The 19,352-nt window shown below is 36.5% G+C and overlaps 1 protein-coding gene across 1 annotated transcript in view; it reads right to left on the minus strand.

Annotated features, from left to right (window-relative positions):
• XRCC4 (X-ray repair cross complementing 4) overlaps positions 1 to 19,352 on the minus strand; it is a 201,554-nt gene that overhangs the window by 63,702 nt on the left and 118,500 nt on the right. Inside the window, exon 7 of the mRNA XM_079795368.1 lies at positions 1,217 to 1,364. Coding sequence (XP_079651494.1) covers positions 1,217 to 1,364 — 148 coding nt within the window. The remainder of the gene's footprint in view (positions 1 to 1,216; positions 1,365 to 19,352) is intronic.

Consider the following 19,352-nt stretch of genomic DNA (forward strand, 5'->3'; position numbering starts at 1 on the left):
TTAAAAAAATCCAGAATATGGTAACACAATATATTCTTTATTAAAAAATCATTGTATTTCCCAAAGAAAAAAAAATCCTGTGTGTTTAATGTCTTAACACTTTACAAATCTGTTCGATGGGTGGCTGATTAAAAACTATGGAATTCTCATTGGCTTCTGCATTCAATCACAGGGACATGTTATTTCAACTGAAATACATGAAGAAAATCTGGCCTCACACAGGTATAGAACTAAAGAGGAGACACCATGTGGATCACCACAAATGCCTTGGAAATGCCCCCAGGTCCTCATCATCCACACTTTGAAAACCACTGGTGTGTAATATCATGTCATATAACTATTGTTCAATAACTATTTGCCAAATTAATGAAAAGTTTAAAGGAAAAGAAATAAATTTTTAGGCATACATAAGTCTTGCACCTTTGTTTTTTTGTTTGTTTTTAAAGTATATTTTCATTTATTTTAGAGAGGAAGGGAGAGGGGAGAGAAAGAGAGAAACTTCAATGATGAGAGACAATGATCAGCTGCCACCTGCATGCCCCACACTGGGGACCAAGCCCGCCACCCAGGCCAGTGCCCTGACCAGGAATCAAACTGCGACCTCCTAGAGGCTGCACCTTTGTTTTTCATTCAACTGATAAAATTCCTTATAAATGCTGACTATTTTGCTGCCATGAAATGTTTATTAATTCAACTTCTTAATTCATTACAACTAAATTAGAATGCAGATTAAAGGGAGGGTAGTCAAAACTAAAGAGTGAACTATAAAAATAAAAGAAGTGTCTAAATGTAAAAGAAATAAATAGGTGACTAGAAAGACATTTCCCATAAAAAAAATTGTAAGCATAACCAAATCAAGTGGTTACTTTGAATGCTGTGTGGGTCTCTTTAAAGCAGTAAATTAGGTTGAAATACTTTATTAAATGCAAACTGGATTCTAATATTTTTAGTATCTTATATGCCATTTCTAATTACTCTATAAAAACCACAAGAAAAACTTTTTGCTAATATTTTTGACACTTCTGTCTTAAATATTAATATGAATTAACTGAATACCAGGGAAAATATATGGATTTAAACATTTTACAATTTCCAAAAACCATAATTTTTGTTCGTTAAAAATAGCCTTAAATTCAGAAATTAAAATATAATTTTAGATTAGATATTAGATTTTTCAATGTCATATCACTATTTTGCAAAGAATAAGATGACTTACTTTTCCTTTTCTTCGGGCTGATGTTCCTGAGAAGCCATTTTAGGTTCTGTCCCGAGATTTTTTCCCATCCGCTGCCTCCTCTTTCTACTTGGTGCAATATCAGTGACATCAGGACTTGAAAGAATGGAATCATCTTTTCTTAAGGTAGCTAAAATAAAATGACATAAAAAATGTGATCCAACAAAATTCTGCATATAATCTGTAAGTAAAGTATCAACTTGCTGCTTTAGCACTGATAAAGTGACACAAAGTGTAGCAAAACTATTTTTAACAAACCATACAGATTTGAGGTGAACCAGTTACACGGTGTGTTATACTTTAATACCAATGTAAAACATAAAGTATATTGTATACATGGAATAATTTGGGCAAAATGGTCTTTGCCTATCTTGGGCAACAATCTTTCCAAATACATTATAGGTAGTTTGGTCCCTCAGTGCTGGGACTAGATAGAAGCACCTCAGAGGCATCTCTAAAAGGTATTTGGATGGAAAAATAATGCCACAGGAATAATATAAATCAAATTGATACTAAACAGCACTTATTGGCAGGAATTGGAATTTCTAATAGTGATCCAGAGATAGTTACACAGACTTTTCCACTGTGAGCAGTTGAGCACAAGAGAAATGTAAAAAAAAAAAAAAAAAAAAAATACGAATAGATGTCTCTAATGTAGCCAAACCACTAAATTGCCTCTAAAAGCGTTTGATACACATGAAACAGAAGCAACAATAGAAACATGCTGGATTCATATTCTTTTATTCTCTTATAAACAACTTAGTTACAAAGAACCTTAGGGGAGTTTAGAATTCTTTCATTTAATACACAGCATATTCTGTTATAATACACTAGAGGCCAGGTGCACGAAATTCGTGTACAGAGGGAGGGTGTCCCTCAGCCCAGCCTGCACCCTCTCCAATCTGGGACCCCTAGAGGGATGTCCGACGGGCAGTTGGACATCCCTCTCACAATCCAGGACTACTGGCTCCCAACTGCTCGCCTGCCTGCCTTCCTGATTGCCCCTAACCACTTCTGCCTGCCAGCCTGATCATCCCCTAACCACTCCAATGCCAGCCTGATTGATGCCTAACTGCTCCCCTGCCAGCCTGTTTGCCCCCAACTTTTCTCCTCTGCCGGCCTGGTCACCCCTAACTGCCCTCCCCTGCAGGGTTGATCGCCTCCAACTGCTCTCCCTTGCAGGCCTGGTCCCTCCAAACTGCCCTCCCCTGTTGGCCATCTTGTGGTGGCCATCTTGTGTCCACATGGGGGCAGGATCTTTGACATATTGTGTGTTGGAGTGATGGTCAATCTGCATATTACTCTTGTATTAGATAGGATAGAGGCCTGGTGCACGCACGGGTGGGGGCCAGCTGGTTTGCCCTGAAAGTTGTCCCGGATCAGGGTGAGGGTTCCCTTGGGGTGTGGGGTGGCCTGGGTGAAGGGCCTGTGGTGGTTTGCAGGCCAGCCACGCCCCCTGGTGACCCAAACAAAGGCCCTGGTATCTGGGATTTATGTATCTTCTACAATTGAAACTTTGTAGCCTGGAGCGGAGCTAAGCCTCCTGCTCCCTCCATGGCCGGCAGCCATTTCTCTTGGGATTGATGTATCTTCTATAATTGAAACTTTGTAGCCTGCAGTGGAGGCCTAGGCCAGCCAGGGCTGCAGAAGCTTTGCTTCCTCCATTGCCGGGGACAACCCTTGCTTCCTGCTCTTTCCAGCTCCGTAGCTGCCACCATTTCTGTTTGGATTTGCTTACCTTCTATAATTGAAACTTTGTAGCCTTGAATGGAGGCTTAGGCCAGTAAGGGCAGGCGGAAAGCTTAGCTTCCTCTGTTGCCGGGGAAACCCAAGCTTCCCTCCTGCTCTCTGTGGCTGTAGTCATCTTGGTTGGGTTTATTTGCATATTTGCTCCTGATTGGCTGTTGGGCGTCGCTTGTGGGTGTAGTGGAGTTAGGGTCAATTTGCATATTACTCTTTTATCAGGTAGGATATTTCTATAAAAAAGAGCTCCTTGCTATTGGTAAATAATAAATAATATCAATATAATTTGGACTGTGGATGTTCTGCCAGTTCATATACTTTTTTTCTAGCATGTTAATGGTTTATAGTGACCAGGAGCAAGCTTTCATCACAATTAGAGAAAGACTTAGCAATGTATAAAGGTTTAAGAAACTGAAGACAAGTGGCTAAAAATCTTGTGCAAGTCCATTGCTTTAGCACAAATAGGGGCAGGCCTAGTGGAGCTAAGAATCCTACACTTTTCATAAGTTTAGCTCTATACTAAAGCTGCAATTACAACTCAACAACCTGTGGAGACTTTTCTCCCTGTATCTTGAGTCAGATACTTAATTTTGATGAAACTACTGGAATCAAATGCATCAATAACTCTCATCTCCATTTAAGAGAAAGTGTGATGGAAGGGGTTAGCTGACCGTGATGCTGGTTGCAAATGTTGCTAAATAATTAATTGAGTTAATATTTTTATTAGGATTGTAACTAGAGAACTAACAACAATCTAAAACAATAGATTTTGTGTGGTTTTATTATTTATAGTATATAGTTCTGCAGAAGGAGTGGATTTTAAGGCACAAGTTTATCACATTCAAGAAGAAAATACTGTATTCTGAGTTCTCACTGTGCAGTCAGGCTTCTCTGAGTGACCTGAGATAACTTGGACACAGTTGACCAATCTCTTGAAACTCTTCTTTTGAATTTTTTTTTTCTTAAAATAGATACCATTTTTGAAAACACAATGCTGGATACTTTGTTGTAGGTTTTATATCTGTTATCTTATTAATATTTAACTTTGTGAAGTACTTACTACCTTTACTTATTAGGAAACCAAGTTAGTTAAGTAACTTGCCCAAATCATACAGCCTTTGTTTTTATAATTTATCACATGACAAGTTAAAAATTTTTCTCCCTAGTGGGTAAATTAGTCTTTGATCAAATATTAATGGAGTGCCCATCAAAGCATATTTTACTTTCCAAAGCTGTTTAAGTTATCAGGACACATAAGTTCCACTATATTTCTTGCGCATTATTCTTATTAACCCTGAAAAATATTTTTGGAGTAAAGAAGGATAAACTTAAAAAGGTTATTCCTCTGAACACATTAAAACTGAATGATTTCCCTACTTTTATTAAGCTAGGAGGTGACTAAGGAAGAAAACGGCAGTTTACTGATTTCTTACCCAGTCTGCTCTCACCTAGGATTGTTTACTCAGTCACATACTAGTAAGCAATCAACAGAGTACAGGCTTGTCTATGAACAAAACCAGCAAAACTGTCTGCGTTAGAGGAAGTTTCAACTATAAATAGACTTGAAAAGTGGAGAAAGACTGCATTTGATGGCATGTTGGACATCAAGGAGGAAAGAATATTAAGTTTAAATTAAAATGTATGGTAAATTAAAAAAAAATAAAGTCACAAAAAACTTCTGCCACTCATTTCAAAAACTCTAAACAATGGCTTACACATTGGCATCCAAAAGGATGTGTTATACATGATATGGTTATATTATTTGTTGTAACATTTACAATTTACTTTAAAATACAATATTTAAATGTGTATGGTGTGGCTAGCATCTACTCAAAAATACACAGACCAGAAACAGTTGTTGGGGTTTGGATAACAATTCCCATACTCTTAAAGAGGCTATAAGAGGCTCTCTGTGCTCTGTATCTCAATCAACACTTGATTTACTAATCTGTATACTGAATGACAGAAATGTGTGTACCGCCGGGTGAACACAGGGCAGGAAAACAAGCATGATGAATATTGCTTATGAGTGAAATTAAAGACATTCTAGATATACAGATTGGCTAAAATATTTCAGAGATCATCTCCACCATTTCATGAACAGGGTATAAACACCCTGTGAGGTCTGTTTACTCTTAGTGATGATGCCCTGTGCTAAATCTTAAAGTGGTTGTGTGTCCAGTTATGAACTCTGGACAATTGTAGTTTCCTGAAGCCAGGGAAAACTGCCTGATAATTCATTATCCTGCCTTGAGAATAAACATTTTATAGGAGGGAGTGACTGGGACACCTAAGATTTCTTTAAATTTTAGGGCAGGTTGGTGAATTATTTTGCGCTTACTTGCTAGTAAGTATTTAGATGGAGATTGTCTGTATGGTGGGAGAACAACCTGATAATGCATTGTCCCACCCTTCACATTTCTTGGTGTCCACCATTATTTGCCACAAACGATCACAAGTTGTGTGTAACGAAGTGTTTAAAGTCAGTTCACTAGCACCATTTTCCCCGCATTCTCCTGACAAGGGTTCCCTTTCGAGTCTTGTAGCCACTGTCATGAGCGAAAGGGGCAAGCACACAAGCCAATTACTGCTGAAACTGAAAATGTCCTTTTTGGTTTGTGTTTGCACCATGGGAAACAGTTTTCCCTTCAGTTTATTATATACATGTAGAGCAAGCTGTAAGATATTATCTTAACTTACATATCAATTTAGAATAAAGATTTCATAACATTTATATCGTCTTTCATAAAAGGGAAAATGTTCCATCCTATATTTTCCTCTCCACCCCCTGCAATGCCAGAAACCAGGAAAAAGAGGCACCATTCCAATACCTGGTACCTAAGTATTAAACTGCTCATTCAAACAGTCTTCAAATTTGAACCCATCCTACCTCTATCCTCCACCTGTGCTAATGTTTAGTCCTCTCTTTATGTTTGGTCTCAGTGCTGATGCTTTATGTCTATTCTGACATTGGATCCTTTCAACAATGATTCTGAGTTTCCAAACAAGCAAAGCTGTTTTATATACAACAGAAGGGATCTGATCCACATCTATAAGAGGTCAAAATGTCTATTATTATTTCACAACCTTACGTAAACTGGAAGTTTTCAAATCCCGGCAGAAGTATATACATTTGCTATTGACGGGGAAACTTTTTCTGAGATTCCACCTCCAGAATTTTCAGTCTTTAGTATTCATCAGTCTCTGTCATGACAATGTGTCTTGCACCATTTCCAGGAATTTTTGAAAAAAAGAAAAAAACCATTGCCAATTAACTTACTACAGCAGAAACACTCATTGGCGGAGCCATGGGATGGATTTCAAGTTCTCATTAGGTTCACTGAACCTAGAAAATGGGGCTCTTTACAGAAGCCTTGCTATTGTGAGAGGTGGCTCCACAGAAAGCCACCCTTCTTCCCAGCTGACAGAGAACTGCAGGAGCTTGGCAGCCGGAGTTCAGGCAGATAGACCGAGGGTTGCCCCCCCCCCCCCCCCCCCCGGTACTCTGTGTTCAAAGGAAACAGCTGTCGGCTAAACTGCTGGCGACCTGCATAACTGCCATGAGTTAAACTACCTGGTAAACTTAAGTCTCTGACCATTAAACCCTTAAATCTCAGTATTTTTTAAGACATTTTTCAGGTTTATAATTTGTTTTATCAGAGTCTCCTTATTATCTCCTGTCTATGGATTTTTCCCTTCTTCATATGATATATAGCCTGACACACCGATTCTATAAAACTCTAAGAGAGATTGCCACACTTCATTCCACCTCCCCACCCCAAACATACACACCTCTCTCCAGCCGCTGAACAAAACAAAAAGTTAACGTCCTGAGGCATGTTATTCATGGCAATGACTACTTAGCTCTTTGGTTAAATTATTGAATAAAAGAGGCTCTGATCTTTAGGTCCCTTGTCCATGAAAAAATAAATGTATGCTGTTTGCAATAGGCCATATGCAAACAAAAAACTTTCAGTGCTTCCCATGGTCTATAAAATAAAGTCCTAAGATTCTAGTCCTGCATTCAGATCCCTCTACAATGTGACATCACCTACCTCTCTAGCCATACTTCCCACAAATCTTCTACCATAGTATGTAAATTCTTTCAAGGGCTCCAAGGTTCCACATCTTTTTTGTTCTTTACTTTCTCTGTCTTGAATGTCCTCTACTCCTCTATAGGCTCAACTGTGTGTTCCCTTCCAGCACTGCCCAGTTCAGTCATTTCAGTCATCTTGAGTAGTTCTAACCCACAGCATTCTCTCCTTTCTCTGTGTGGCTTATAGTTGAACTACCCATTTTATAAGTACTATCTCGTATAGTTATTCTTTGTATGTATACCTCCTGTTTCTCCAATTAGATTACAAACACCCTACAGCTAGAGGGCATGCTTTATACTTTGATATATTCCTAGCATTACCCAATGGTGTTATACATGAAAATATGGAGACTTGAACTCTTATTTTCAAATGTATGTCATATTTTTAAATCAAAACTTAATTCCTATGGACCTCCAGATGAAGTGCATAAAAAAAAAAATCAGGACTGGGTCTGGGTCTCTTAATTCTGCCACTTACCTTTGGCTTATTACAGAATTTCTTTAAGTTCCTCACTGAAAAATATATGATTTCACTTATACGTGGACTCTAATGAACTGAATGAATTAACAAACAAAATAGAGATAGAGTCACAGTCCGAGAGCAGGCTGACAGTTGAGGGGAGGTCTGGGTGGTGGAGGAATTGAGCAAAGGAGAAAAAACACTTAGATGTGTGGACAACAGTGTGGTGATTATGGGAAGAGGGTAAAGGGGGGGTAAATTGTGATAGAAAGAGACTTGACTTGGGGTGTTGAACACACAATACAGTAAAGAGATGATGTGTTGTGGAATTGTGCACCTGAAACCTGTATAATTTTGTTGCCCAGCGTCACCCCAATAAATTCAAAAAAAAAAAGGAAAGAAAATACCAAAAAAATTATATGTTAACCATGATTTCTGACATGATTAAATGAGATAAACTGTTTTATAAATCATAATATCAAAAATATTTGACATCAGCATTAAAGTATTATTAACAATATATGTATGTCCTTACAAAAAATTAAATTGAAATTCACTTAGATGCATTTGATAATCTTTTAGGTTATCTTCTATAGCTCCTTAGAGCTATAGAAGTAAAATAATAATAAAAAAGTAAGATAAATGCATGGCTTTAGAAATTAAAAATAAACCAATTTTCATAGATCTTTCATCTGTTATAAATATAGAGTAGCCAATCTGCTATGACTGTTTTTGCTATTTTATTCATTTATTCACTTCACAAAGACTTAAGTCATTTTGTTTTATTTAAAAAGATATAAAATAATGAGGGAAAAACAAAAATCCAAACCTTAAAATACTACTCAGAGTATGCAACTTCATAAAGCATATTCTTTCTTACACCAGGGAAAACAGCCAACCAAAGCCTTGGGCTATCCTGTGTCTCTGCAGTCTGTCTTACTGACAGGCATGAAGATAAACCAAAAAAGAAGCTGAGATAAGGTTGGTAACACCATACTTCAATGAGCAGTATCTTAAAGTGACCTATCTTATGGTAGTAAATTTCTAATCTTACCAAACAAGCAAACTTTGTTTTGCCTCACCATTCATCAAATAGCTCTTTTTCAAATCTGTAATCAGTTGCTACCCAGTTTCACAATCTAATCTGAATAACTGATGACCATCTTACACAAAAGGTCAATAGTCTAACCTACTAATCAGCAATCACCAAAATAAACCAATAATTAACATCACAGTGAACACTGTGTGTGTGTGTGTGTGTGTGTGTGTGTGTGTGTGTGTGTCCATGTACGTACACTTTTCCAAAAGTCAGGCTCCTCTTTTAGCCAGCACAGCGGGAAGTCAGACTTAATGACAACATGACACTGGGGTAACCTAAGAGGTCATCTGTGGAAATCCAATGCTCTCAATGTCAGACGCAAGGTGGGCCACTAAAGATAAAGTATAGACTCCAGAGATACAGCATGAAAAAATAATAAGTTGAATATATTAAGTATTATTCTATACTTGCAAAATAATCTGATTTTATAATTAAAAAAGTATAATACCAAATTAACTGTTAACTTAAGGATTCTATCATTCCTTCACTTATTCAACAAATATTTATTGAGCATATTATATGTCAAGCACTATCCTGCAGATACCAGCACTATGTATTCCAGAAGTTTGTAACTGGATAGGGCAGAGGGACACACTGTTTGCAAGAAAGCCATAGTTACACAAGCAGTTATAAAGGAATTAATTTGGAATTTCTAAGGTACACAAAGCTTTCTAATCTCTCAGTATTTCTTCCAAATTAATCTGTGAAGCTTCAGTTTTTCTTTTCCATTATCAAACACTAACTATAACTTGATTTCTTACAACATCCTTAGTAGACTTACCACACTTGTAATAATATTTGTAATATTTATAAGCTCTGTGATGGCAGGAACTGACTGTGCTCTATACACTGTTAGTACAAAACAGACTAGCACAATCTCTGGCACACACTATTTCTGTAATAAATGTTAGTTGATTGACTGATATAAATTCTTAAAAACTAATAGAGTTAATAATAAGTAGCTTCTTAAAATACTACACTATTGGTTAGATATGCTTGCTGCTGCCAGTCTAGTTAACATTAAAAAAAAATATATTAGTAGGGAAAAGCAGTTTATGAAAGAGAAAAATTAGCCTCCAATTTATATAATTTTGTAGTTAAAAATAAAAAACCTTAAAAAGAAGTTTTAATGGTTAATACATTTTCAGAAAACAAAGCTACAATTTCCAGCTTTCACCAGCTTTATAAAAGGGCCACTGCCTCTGACCTACGTCATAAATGTTTGGAGCCAACATAAAGCTTTTATTGTTGTACCTGAATCACAGGTATGGTCTTCTGTCAACTTAAGACTTTTTTTTTTCTTCATAGAAATTTAAAGGTTTCTGAAACTTTCATTCTTTTTTATTTGGGTAGACTTTTAATAAAACCTAAGCCTTTTACAGAGCTTAGGATTTCATTGAACTAGTATAAATTTAAACACTGGACAAAAATAAATAAAATATAAAACCTTTTTTAAATAAATGATATAAGGATTTATTTATTTATTTATTTATTTATTTATTTATTTATTTATTTAAATCCTCACCTGAGGATATGTTTCTTATTGATTTTTAGAGAGAGAGAGAAAGATGAAGGGAGAGAAAAAAACCCATCAATGTAAGAGAGAAACATTGACTGGTTGCCTCCTGTATGCTCCCCAACCAGGGATCCATCCACAACCTGGGTACGTGCCCTGACCAGAAACTGAACCCGCAACCTTTTTGGTGTAGAGGGCAACACTACAACTAATTGAGCCACCCCACCAGAGCTCAGTTTATTTTTTAAAATATGTACTATAAGCATTTTATCTGCAGTGACTCTAGGTTAACTGGTTACAACTAGGACAAGGTCACTAGTTTAGCAAGTCAAATCAGAAAAGAATGGAAGTGGCAAAAGTGAAGTGGTGTGTAATTATATGATGAATTGGATAGATAAGAATCATTATTCTTGGGCACAAATCCTCTCTTTGAAAAATAATAATAGAAAGAGGCTTTGACAGTTTATTCGACATGCCAGACTTTCGACTTTATTTTTCCATCATTTGCTTAATCTTTTTAGAAAAGTTTGGACTATTTTTTTATTGGACTTATTGGGGTGACATTGGTTCATAAAATTATGCAGGTTTCAGGTATATGATTCTATAATACATCATCTGTATATTATATTGTGTGTTTACCACCCCAAGTCAAGTCTCCTTCCATCACCATTTATTCCCCCTTTTCCTTCTACCTCTTCCACCCCCCTCCTTCTTTCTGGCAATTACTGTTCTCTGTGTCCATGAGTCTTTCCTTTACTTTCTTTGCTTAATCCCTTCACCTTTCATACCCAGTCCCCAACCCCCTCCCCTCTGACAGCCATCAGTCTGTTCTCTGTATCCATGAGTCTGTCTAACTTTGTTAAGTTTATTTAATTCCACATATAAATGAAATTATATGGTACCTGTTTTCCTCTGATTAGTTTATTTCACTTAGAATATAACTTGGATACATTAAGAAAAAGTCCTCTATTTGACTTCTTTATACTTCTTTACAATAAGGTTAATGCCTTTATGATATAATTAAGCCAGTTTGTAGTGGTTCTATGAAGAGCTAAATATGAGGCTAAATTTCAGAGGCTTTCCTTGAAAAGTGTGGAATGATTTTCTGAAAGGAGATTTCCTGGTCTGCAGTGCTAGACACATTGTCCCAAGTAGCTCTCAAACCAAATGTCATGAAGGCAATGCTTTCACTAAGGACTAAGAAAAATTCCTTGCCAAATGGTAAAAAAACTAAGAGAATGTTTAAGTGAACTAATCTATATATATAAAAGCCCAGCAATCGAATGACGGAATGACCAGAACAATTGGTTGACCAGTCGCTATGATGCACACTGATCACCAGGGGGCAGACACTCAACACAGGAGCTGCCCCCTGGTGGTCAGTGCGCTCCCACAGTGGGAGTGCTGCTCGCTGACCAGGATGAGTGGCACTCCCACATCGGGCCAATCCTGCAGGCCATGCCCCCCACCAGTGCACAAATCTGTGCACCAGGCCTCTAGTATTACAGAAATATCCTACATCTGACTCTGTTATCACTGTCTGATGACTGTGAGTAAATCATGTAATACTTATGTGAAAGTTTTTTTTATTTTAGTTTATAAAATTAGGTATAGAAAAGTTAGGCCAAATAGTTACACCTGTTACAAAAATGCCTAATGCTATAATTTAACCCTACCAGACCGCTATACCGATTTTTCGGTTATTTCCGAATCCGCCGCTATACCGCTGTACCTAATTTTCGGTACTTTGCCTAGTATGTGAAAAAAATGTGTCACAAACTAAAAATAACCAACCAATCGTGGTCAAACCTCATGGTTAGCCATTGCAAATGTCTGCCCCCATGTGTCTGAATTGACTTTGTGTGGTTTGACATGAAAAAATTCTGAAAATTCACAATGAAACGAGCGGCTGATGAACCAAGCACTTCAACAGGAAAGTGAAGTAGGTCTAGGCTGATCACAGTCCAACAGGTGATCGATACTTTGGTTGATTCAGACTCTGAGGTGGAATATTGGTGCTAGATGAAAGGTAGACCTATTTTCTACAATGTCTCCAAGTTCCATTTTATTCTAACCACTTGTTTGCATGTAACTAACATTTTTCTATATCATGTTGATTTTTTTCTCTTTAATGCTCAGGAGCCTAGGTATAGGGGACAGTTAGGTTCAGGGCCTCAGGTCTGGTAGGGTTAAGTTATTATGCTTTGCAAAAAGGATTATATTATTCAAATTGGTAAGAAAAACGAAATGCACTTTCAGACCAGTTTGAAGCACTTTTAAGTGACTACTGTGTTAAATGTCTTGCCCAAATGAGAAAGTTTTTCTTTGGAAATTTCATTTCCAAACATCTGTAGGCTTTTATTTATATTACACTGTTTCAAATTTTGTTTGATTTTTTATCTATATCATAAAAGGCGTGTGGTCGTGAAACCGTTATGGCGTCACGACCAAACAACCGGTCACCAGGAGGTGCATAGAGCACCTCTTTGGGCTGGGACTCGTGGCTTGCACAGCCAGGTGGGGCTCGCGTCAGGCAGGCAGGGGGGCTGTGCGGCAAAGAGGGTGCAGCAAGGCGGGCAGAAAAAATTATTCCTTTTAAATACGGACATCAAATGAACACTTTAAGATTGAAAATTAAATAAATTGGTACATTTTACACCCATGAAACATGTTATAAAATTATTCAAGTCCAACCGGCCTGGCTCAATGGTTGAGCATGGACTTATGAGCCAGGAGGTCACGGTTCGATTCCTGGTCAGGGCATATGCCAGGGTTGCAGGCTCAATCCCCAGTGGCGGGCATGTGGAGGCAGCCAGTAGATGATTCTCTCTCATCATTGATATTTCTCTCTCTCTCTCCATCTCCCTTCCTCTCTGAAATCAATGAAAAATATATTTAAAAAATTATTCAAAAATTTAACTTCTCATTTATTTTCTATTTACTAATGTGTTATTTCTATGATGACAATAAAGATTATATTCCTAGGTTTCTAGTAGCTAAACATTTCTGTTTTTGTTTATATTTAAACAATTATTTTAAAATCTACTAACTCTAAGTTGTTACACTACACATGACAAATCCAAAAATCAATAAGGATACTTCCTAGACTTCCTTCTTCAAGTCTATACAGAAACAGATTAATTTCAAAAGCTCTTGTTTCAGTAATTATAATAAAGAAAACAAGGTGCCCTAATGATTTAAGCCATGACACCTGTTGCTATTTCCAAACCTATTTTCATTAACTATAGAAGAATGTTGACTTTGTTACCCGAGGACATCAAAAGCTAAGAAAGAAAGAAAAAAAAGCTAAGAAAACAAACTTCTGTTAACAGAACCAATCTCAGAACACTTTTCTCAACTCATGTGATTTTAACATGCTGTTCCTTCTCAGGATGGGGTTTTTATTAAGTGGTTTACATTAATGTTTCAAGCTGGTGTGATTTATCTTTACTATGTTGCTAATATATAGCCATGTTTGATTTCTTCAAAACAGCAGTAGTATTAATAAGGATATATAAAACTGGCCTCAGCAAAAAACAACCTATATAAAGCTGAATTTAATTTTATCAAACCTCATGTTTAAGATGTTTTCAATTTCTCAAGAAGAAATGATTGGTTTCAAACATTGAACAACAGTTGGTGCAGGACTATGCTTCCTGAAATAAGGATGATACAAGAGATGAGCCCAGGATCACTCTGGCTTTCTGACTGGTGGCACTTCCTGGACCTCAGCACAAGGAGGTAGATGGAGCCCAAGCAGAGCACAATGACTGCACTCCATTGAAGGGGCAGAAATCAGAGTTTGGTGCTATTGAAATAGTTGGAATTTGCAGGGTGGAATACCGAAAACAGTACACAAAATTGAGCCCCCCAAAGGAGTCACTTTGAGTTATTGGATGAATAATAAACTGTACATGCACAGAGCAGGACATAAGGCCCAGCACAAAACAGCTACTAATGAGCCGAATAGAAAGTCCCGATGTAACATACACATGGAGATGCAGAACTTCTGACTGGTGGAGTAAAATGCCACCAGTCCGAAGTTGAAAATGCTGAGTATTCGGTGACACTCCTAAAATGTCTCGACCCACCATAATTAAGCATGAAAAACAAGAAAAAGGACTGAGCTTATCTGCCAGTAAATTAACTGTTTAACTGTTAAACTCAACAGTCTTCAAAGGAAGATAACAGACTCTTGACAATATAGAACTCTTAATGCCCAGTGTACAGTATAACAAAAATTACTAAACATGAAAGATAGGAAATTGTGATCTATAATAAGGAAGAAACCACTAATACTTCAAATACATGATGTGAAGAGTTATATTCATTTTCCTACTACATTCACCATTGTAAAATTGTGGAATTATGAAAAATAATATCTTGGCCCTGGGCAGGTAGCTTAGTTGGTTAGAGTGTTGTCTCCATACACCAAGGTTGTGGGTTTGATCCCTGGTCAGGGAACATACAAGAAGCAACCAATGAATGAATAAATAAGTGGAACTACAAATCAATGCTTCTCTCTCTCTCTCTCTCTCTCTCTATCTCTCTATCTCTATCTCTATCTCTCCTTCCCTCCCTCTCTCCTCTCTTTCTAAAACCAATCAATAAATAAAATTAAAAAAATAATGTATTTAAATTAGTTAAATACCTTCAAATCCAAAAACATTTTAACTTTACACATTATCTCAAAAAGATATGCTCTAAGAGTTTGCCCTCATCTGCCACATCCCACTATTGTTTGTTCCTCTCTCCATTTAGACTTTGTCAGTGATAGGCACATAGCAAGGATATAAACTTTGCAAATCCCTGAACAGCAATTTTCTGCTTGAATCTAGAAAGGCTGGTTAGATCAACATATCTGTCTTGACCTTCCTTTCTCTACATCATTAAAATGTGCTTCCAATTTCTTAATCTATTGCCTCCTTTATCCTGCTGACAACAGTATTCAGGATCAATACTCTATCTGTTGATATCTCTTTGCTCAATCTCATTTTCATTAAATGAATCTGCAATCCTTTTCAAGGTATCTATGTGCAATAGATTGCCTTTTTTCATCTACGAAACACCTTGTTATGGATTGAACTGTGTCCCCCTAAAATTCACATGTTAAAGTCCTAACATCCAGTATTCCTCAGAATGTGACTGGGTTTAGATATAGGATCTTTAAATAGGGAGTTAAGATTAAATGAGGCTATATGAGTGGGCCCTAATCTAATGAGTGTCATCCTTATAAACAGAGAGACACCAGGATGGGCACACACAGAGAAAAGGCCATGTGAGGACACAGCAAGAAGGCAGACAACAGCAAGTCAAGAGAAAGACCTCAGGAAAACTAAATCTGCCAACACCTTGATTTTAGAATTCCAGCCTCCAGAAATGTGAAAAAATAAATTTCTGTTAAGTCACCCAGCTGTGGCATGTTGCTATAGTGGCCTTAGGAAACCAATACATTCCTATAGTTTCCTTTTTGCTGGAGCACTCACTCAATCTCCTTACATTTGTGAAACTATTTTAATAATACCACATCCATCAAAACATCATTCTCTTCCCTTGAAGTAAGACAAGCATGTAGTCAGAACACATACCAACCATTGCTACTTTTAGACTACTACTACATTATTATAGCTCAGTCTTTAAAAATGATGTTTGATTTTAAATGGAAACAATATATCAGTAGAGATATAGAAGTAGGTGTGTGTGTCTTGGTTAAAAATACAAATAGCAATCTGTTGTTACAGAAATCAGTTTAAGAGGGAGCCATATATGATACCTAGGTTTCAATATCAGTTTCCCTGCTGTGTATCCTTGGGCAAGCTATATATCTCACTGTGGACAGTAACAGTGCCTATTTTGCTGTGAGTTAAATATGTTAATATTTATAAAGCACTTAGTCTGGCACATTAACTGTTATATAAGTGCTTGCTATTATCAAGGAAACTGATTTTGGATGGATTGCTAAGGGAGTAAGTGCAGCAAAAAGGACCAGTGTAATGGGAAGATTGAGGTAGCAAGTGTTGATTACATACATATTAGAAATTTGGAGGAAAATTAAGGTTAGATTCAATAATAATTTTAAAAATGAGTAGAACAAGCAAGATAGAGGGTTTTTTTATTTTTTAAGATAAATGAGAATCAAAAAAAAAAAAAAGATAAATGAGAATCAGACCTGTTTACAATCTCATAGAAGAGAGTTAGTGAAGGTAAGAAAATAAGCATCAATAAGGCAAAACACTGAAACATTAGGGATATCAAATAATGTCTGGGGCCAGAGTTCTTCAAACTGCAGGCAGTGACCCATTACTGAGTTATAAAATAAATTAAGTAGATGGTAACCAGATTTAAAAAATAAAAATCTTAGATAATATTCATAAGCTATAAACAAGGGTAAGTAGTATTTCATAAAATGTATGCCAGTTTTACACACACATGCAAATGTGTATGCTCGTTGAAATGTGAAATATATTACTGTGAGGCTCAGTAAAAATGTGAAAACTTTACTGTAGAATAATAAAGCATTTTTGAAAAAGAAAGCTTTCTTTTGAGATGAAAAAAAAATAAAGATCCATGAACTGGGACTGGGTATTATTCTATTTAACAGAATTAATTCAGTACTCTATATTCATTACAAAAGAAACAGTTTCATGTAAACTTATGTTGTACTTCTTGGATTTTAAAATAAATAATATGAGCGCAATTATTTAACAAATGCATTAATTTAAAAATGTAACAACTCAAAATTTTATTTTCTTTATTTACTTTGTATTGTTGAATTTTTAACATAAATCACTCTTTGCAAGTCCTATGGGATAGTCACTAGATACCAATTAAATATACATACTGGTTTTCACACACCTGTATTACTTATTTTGAGTTACCTTAGAAACCCCTCAAAAATAATCTTTGTTTTTTCTGACAGGGCCCTTAGGGTCATGTGTAAGGACTCAGTATCTCACAGTACTGGCTCTCCTTTTTATCTGAGGTCCCCAAAGCACAAATTCATATGTGAAAATTTTTTAAATCATTAGTTTGATTACTAGTCTTACCATCTATCTACTAGTTTAAGATGGAACCAAAAAGTCAGAATGCTCCCATTCATGCGGAATAAATCATCAAGTTCTGTTAACTCTAGATCTAAATAGCTCTCAGTCTCCTCCCCTCTCCATCTCAGAGGACACTATTTTCTCTTGTTTTAATTCAATATTCTTTTAATTCATTGCTCCCTTCTGGGTTCTTCTTTCTGGTCCATCCTCCACACTCTAATGACCTTTATCTTCCTAAAAGATTAGTGCAATTGTATCACTCTCTATCCAGCTCATTTCTCACCATGCTGCCTCCCTTCCTATTCTTTTACACGTTTTTAAAAAAACACCTTAATGCCTTTGCACATGTTATTCTCTCTACCTGGAATGCTCTGTGCTTCCTTCTCGGCCTGCTCACTCTGTATGTAGCTCTTCTACTTACTCTTTAATGTACAGTTCAAACATCACCAATTCTGTGTATAAATCTCAGATGGATTCAGTCATTCCTTCAGTTTTTACCTTCATCTCACTTCTTACATAGCATTTTAAATTTCATTCATTAATTGTTCATTCACTGAACATATATTGAGTAACTTCCACTTTATACACTTGCTACTTTGCTCTGAAATTAAATGTTTAGATATTTCTTTCCTCAAATACAGGCTGAATTCCTAAAAGAAAAGACATTTAACGTGAGATCCCTGGAACCAGATATTAGGCCCAACACCTAACAGGAATTTAACAAATATTGGAGTAAATAAATTAATTTGATGCTTTTTAACACACGATTCTCTTTCACAGTCCAATCATTTGTATTCTTCCCAACCAAATTTAAAATTCGTGCAAAAAGGATCATTAGGCATTTAATCAGTAATGGCATAGTCTAGTGTGAGCAGGAATTAAACATCTTTTCTAAAGAGATACCAGTCTACTTATGAGCTTTGACATCTACATCTATTTGTTGTCTCCTAGCAACTAAACATTTCTTAAAGAAAAAGTTAACCCTATTTTGCCTAGCTCCTTACACTTTAAAAAGTCTGTATCTTGAAAACTTGTACAATCCTGATAAAATAGTTTAATTTTTTTATTACTTATGAACCTGAGAACCATATAGCTAAAAGGTATGACCTAAGCTTGCTATGTTGATGAAACTAAATTGATTCATAGAAGAAATAAGATTTCAACTTCATCAAAATCACTTTGCAAATATAATTCTCTCTTATTCATCATATATACACATAGATGAACACTCTGTGTCTAATAGTATTTATTATTACACTTTTCTACCTCATTCTTTAATGTTTATTTTTGTTATTTAAAACAAGGCTGAAAATTAGAGAATTTACTAAAGAAAGAGCTTTGTGAGATTTGGTAACATCTATTGACACAAATAAGCATGAAAAGAATTACTAGAGCACAGCAGCTTGGTCCAAATTTTGAAAGTGGCTGGGGGTACGAAGGCTCATTGTTTAGCCTACCAACTCACATTTCTCTGAAGCCTGGTAAATCCCACCCCAAAATCAAAAGCCCTTGTTCATGAGGCAAGATCTTATTTACTGAAAGCCACCATTATATTTCTTCATAAGTCTCTTATCAAATTTTACTAAGATTAAATTCCAGGAATATTTTTAAAATATGTGAATTACTAGAATGAATATTAGCTTATTTAAAAATATTTCTGAAAATTTAATTAAAAAAGTAATATTTATTTGCATTTAACAGTAATACTCTTACCATCACCACCACCACCACTAATCTACACTAATAAAAGAGAAATATGCAAATTGACCACACCTCCATGATACCCACCAGCCAATCAGGAGCAAGTATGCAAATTAACCCAACAAAGATGGTGGGCCAATTGCATATGCAGGTGTGGAGCAGCCAGGTGTGGCTGGACGCCTGCTATGAGGGGAAGGGCAGGGGGCGGAGGGAGCTACAGGAGCAGTGCTTCCGCCGGAGTGAAAACTGAAGGCTCCAGCCGGAGCGAAGGTGGAAGGAGGCAGCCAGAGTGAAGGCCTGGGTCCCAGGTGCCTTAGGAAAACTGGTGACAGCAGCCAGGGGAAGGAAGGCCTATTCTTGCATGAATCTTCGTGCAACGGGCCTCTAGGAGTAATAATAAAAATGCTATATTCAGCTAATTTTATTGAGTATGACAGGTATTATATTACACTAGAGGCCT

This window comes from Cnephaeus nilssonii (assembly GCF_951640355.1).
Source record: "Cnephaeus nilssonii genome assembly, chromosome: 2".
In the NCBI taxonomy this organism is placed as follows: domain Eukaryota; kingdom Metazoa; phylum Chordata; class Mammalia; order Chiroptera; family Vespertilionidae; genus Cnephaeus; species Cnephaeus nilssonii.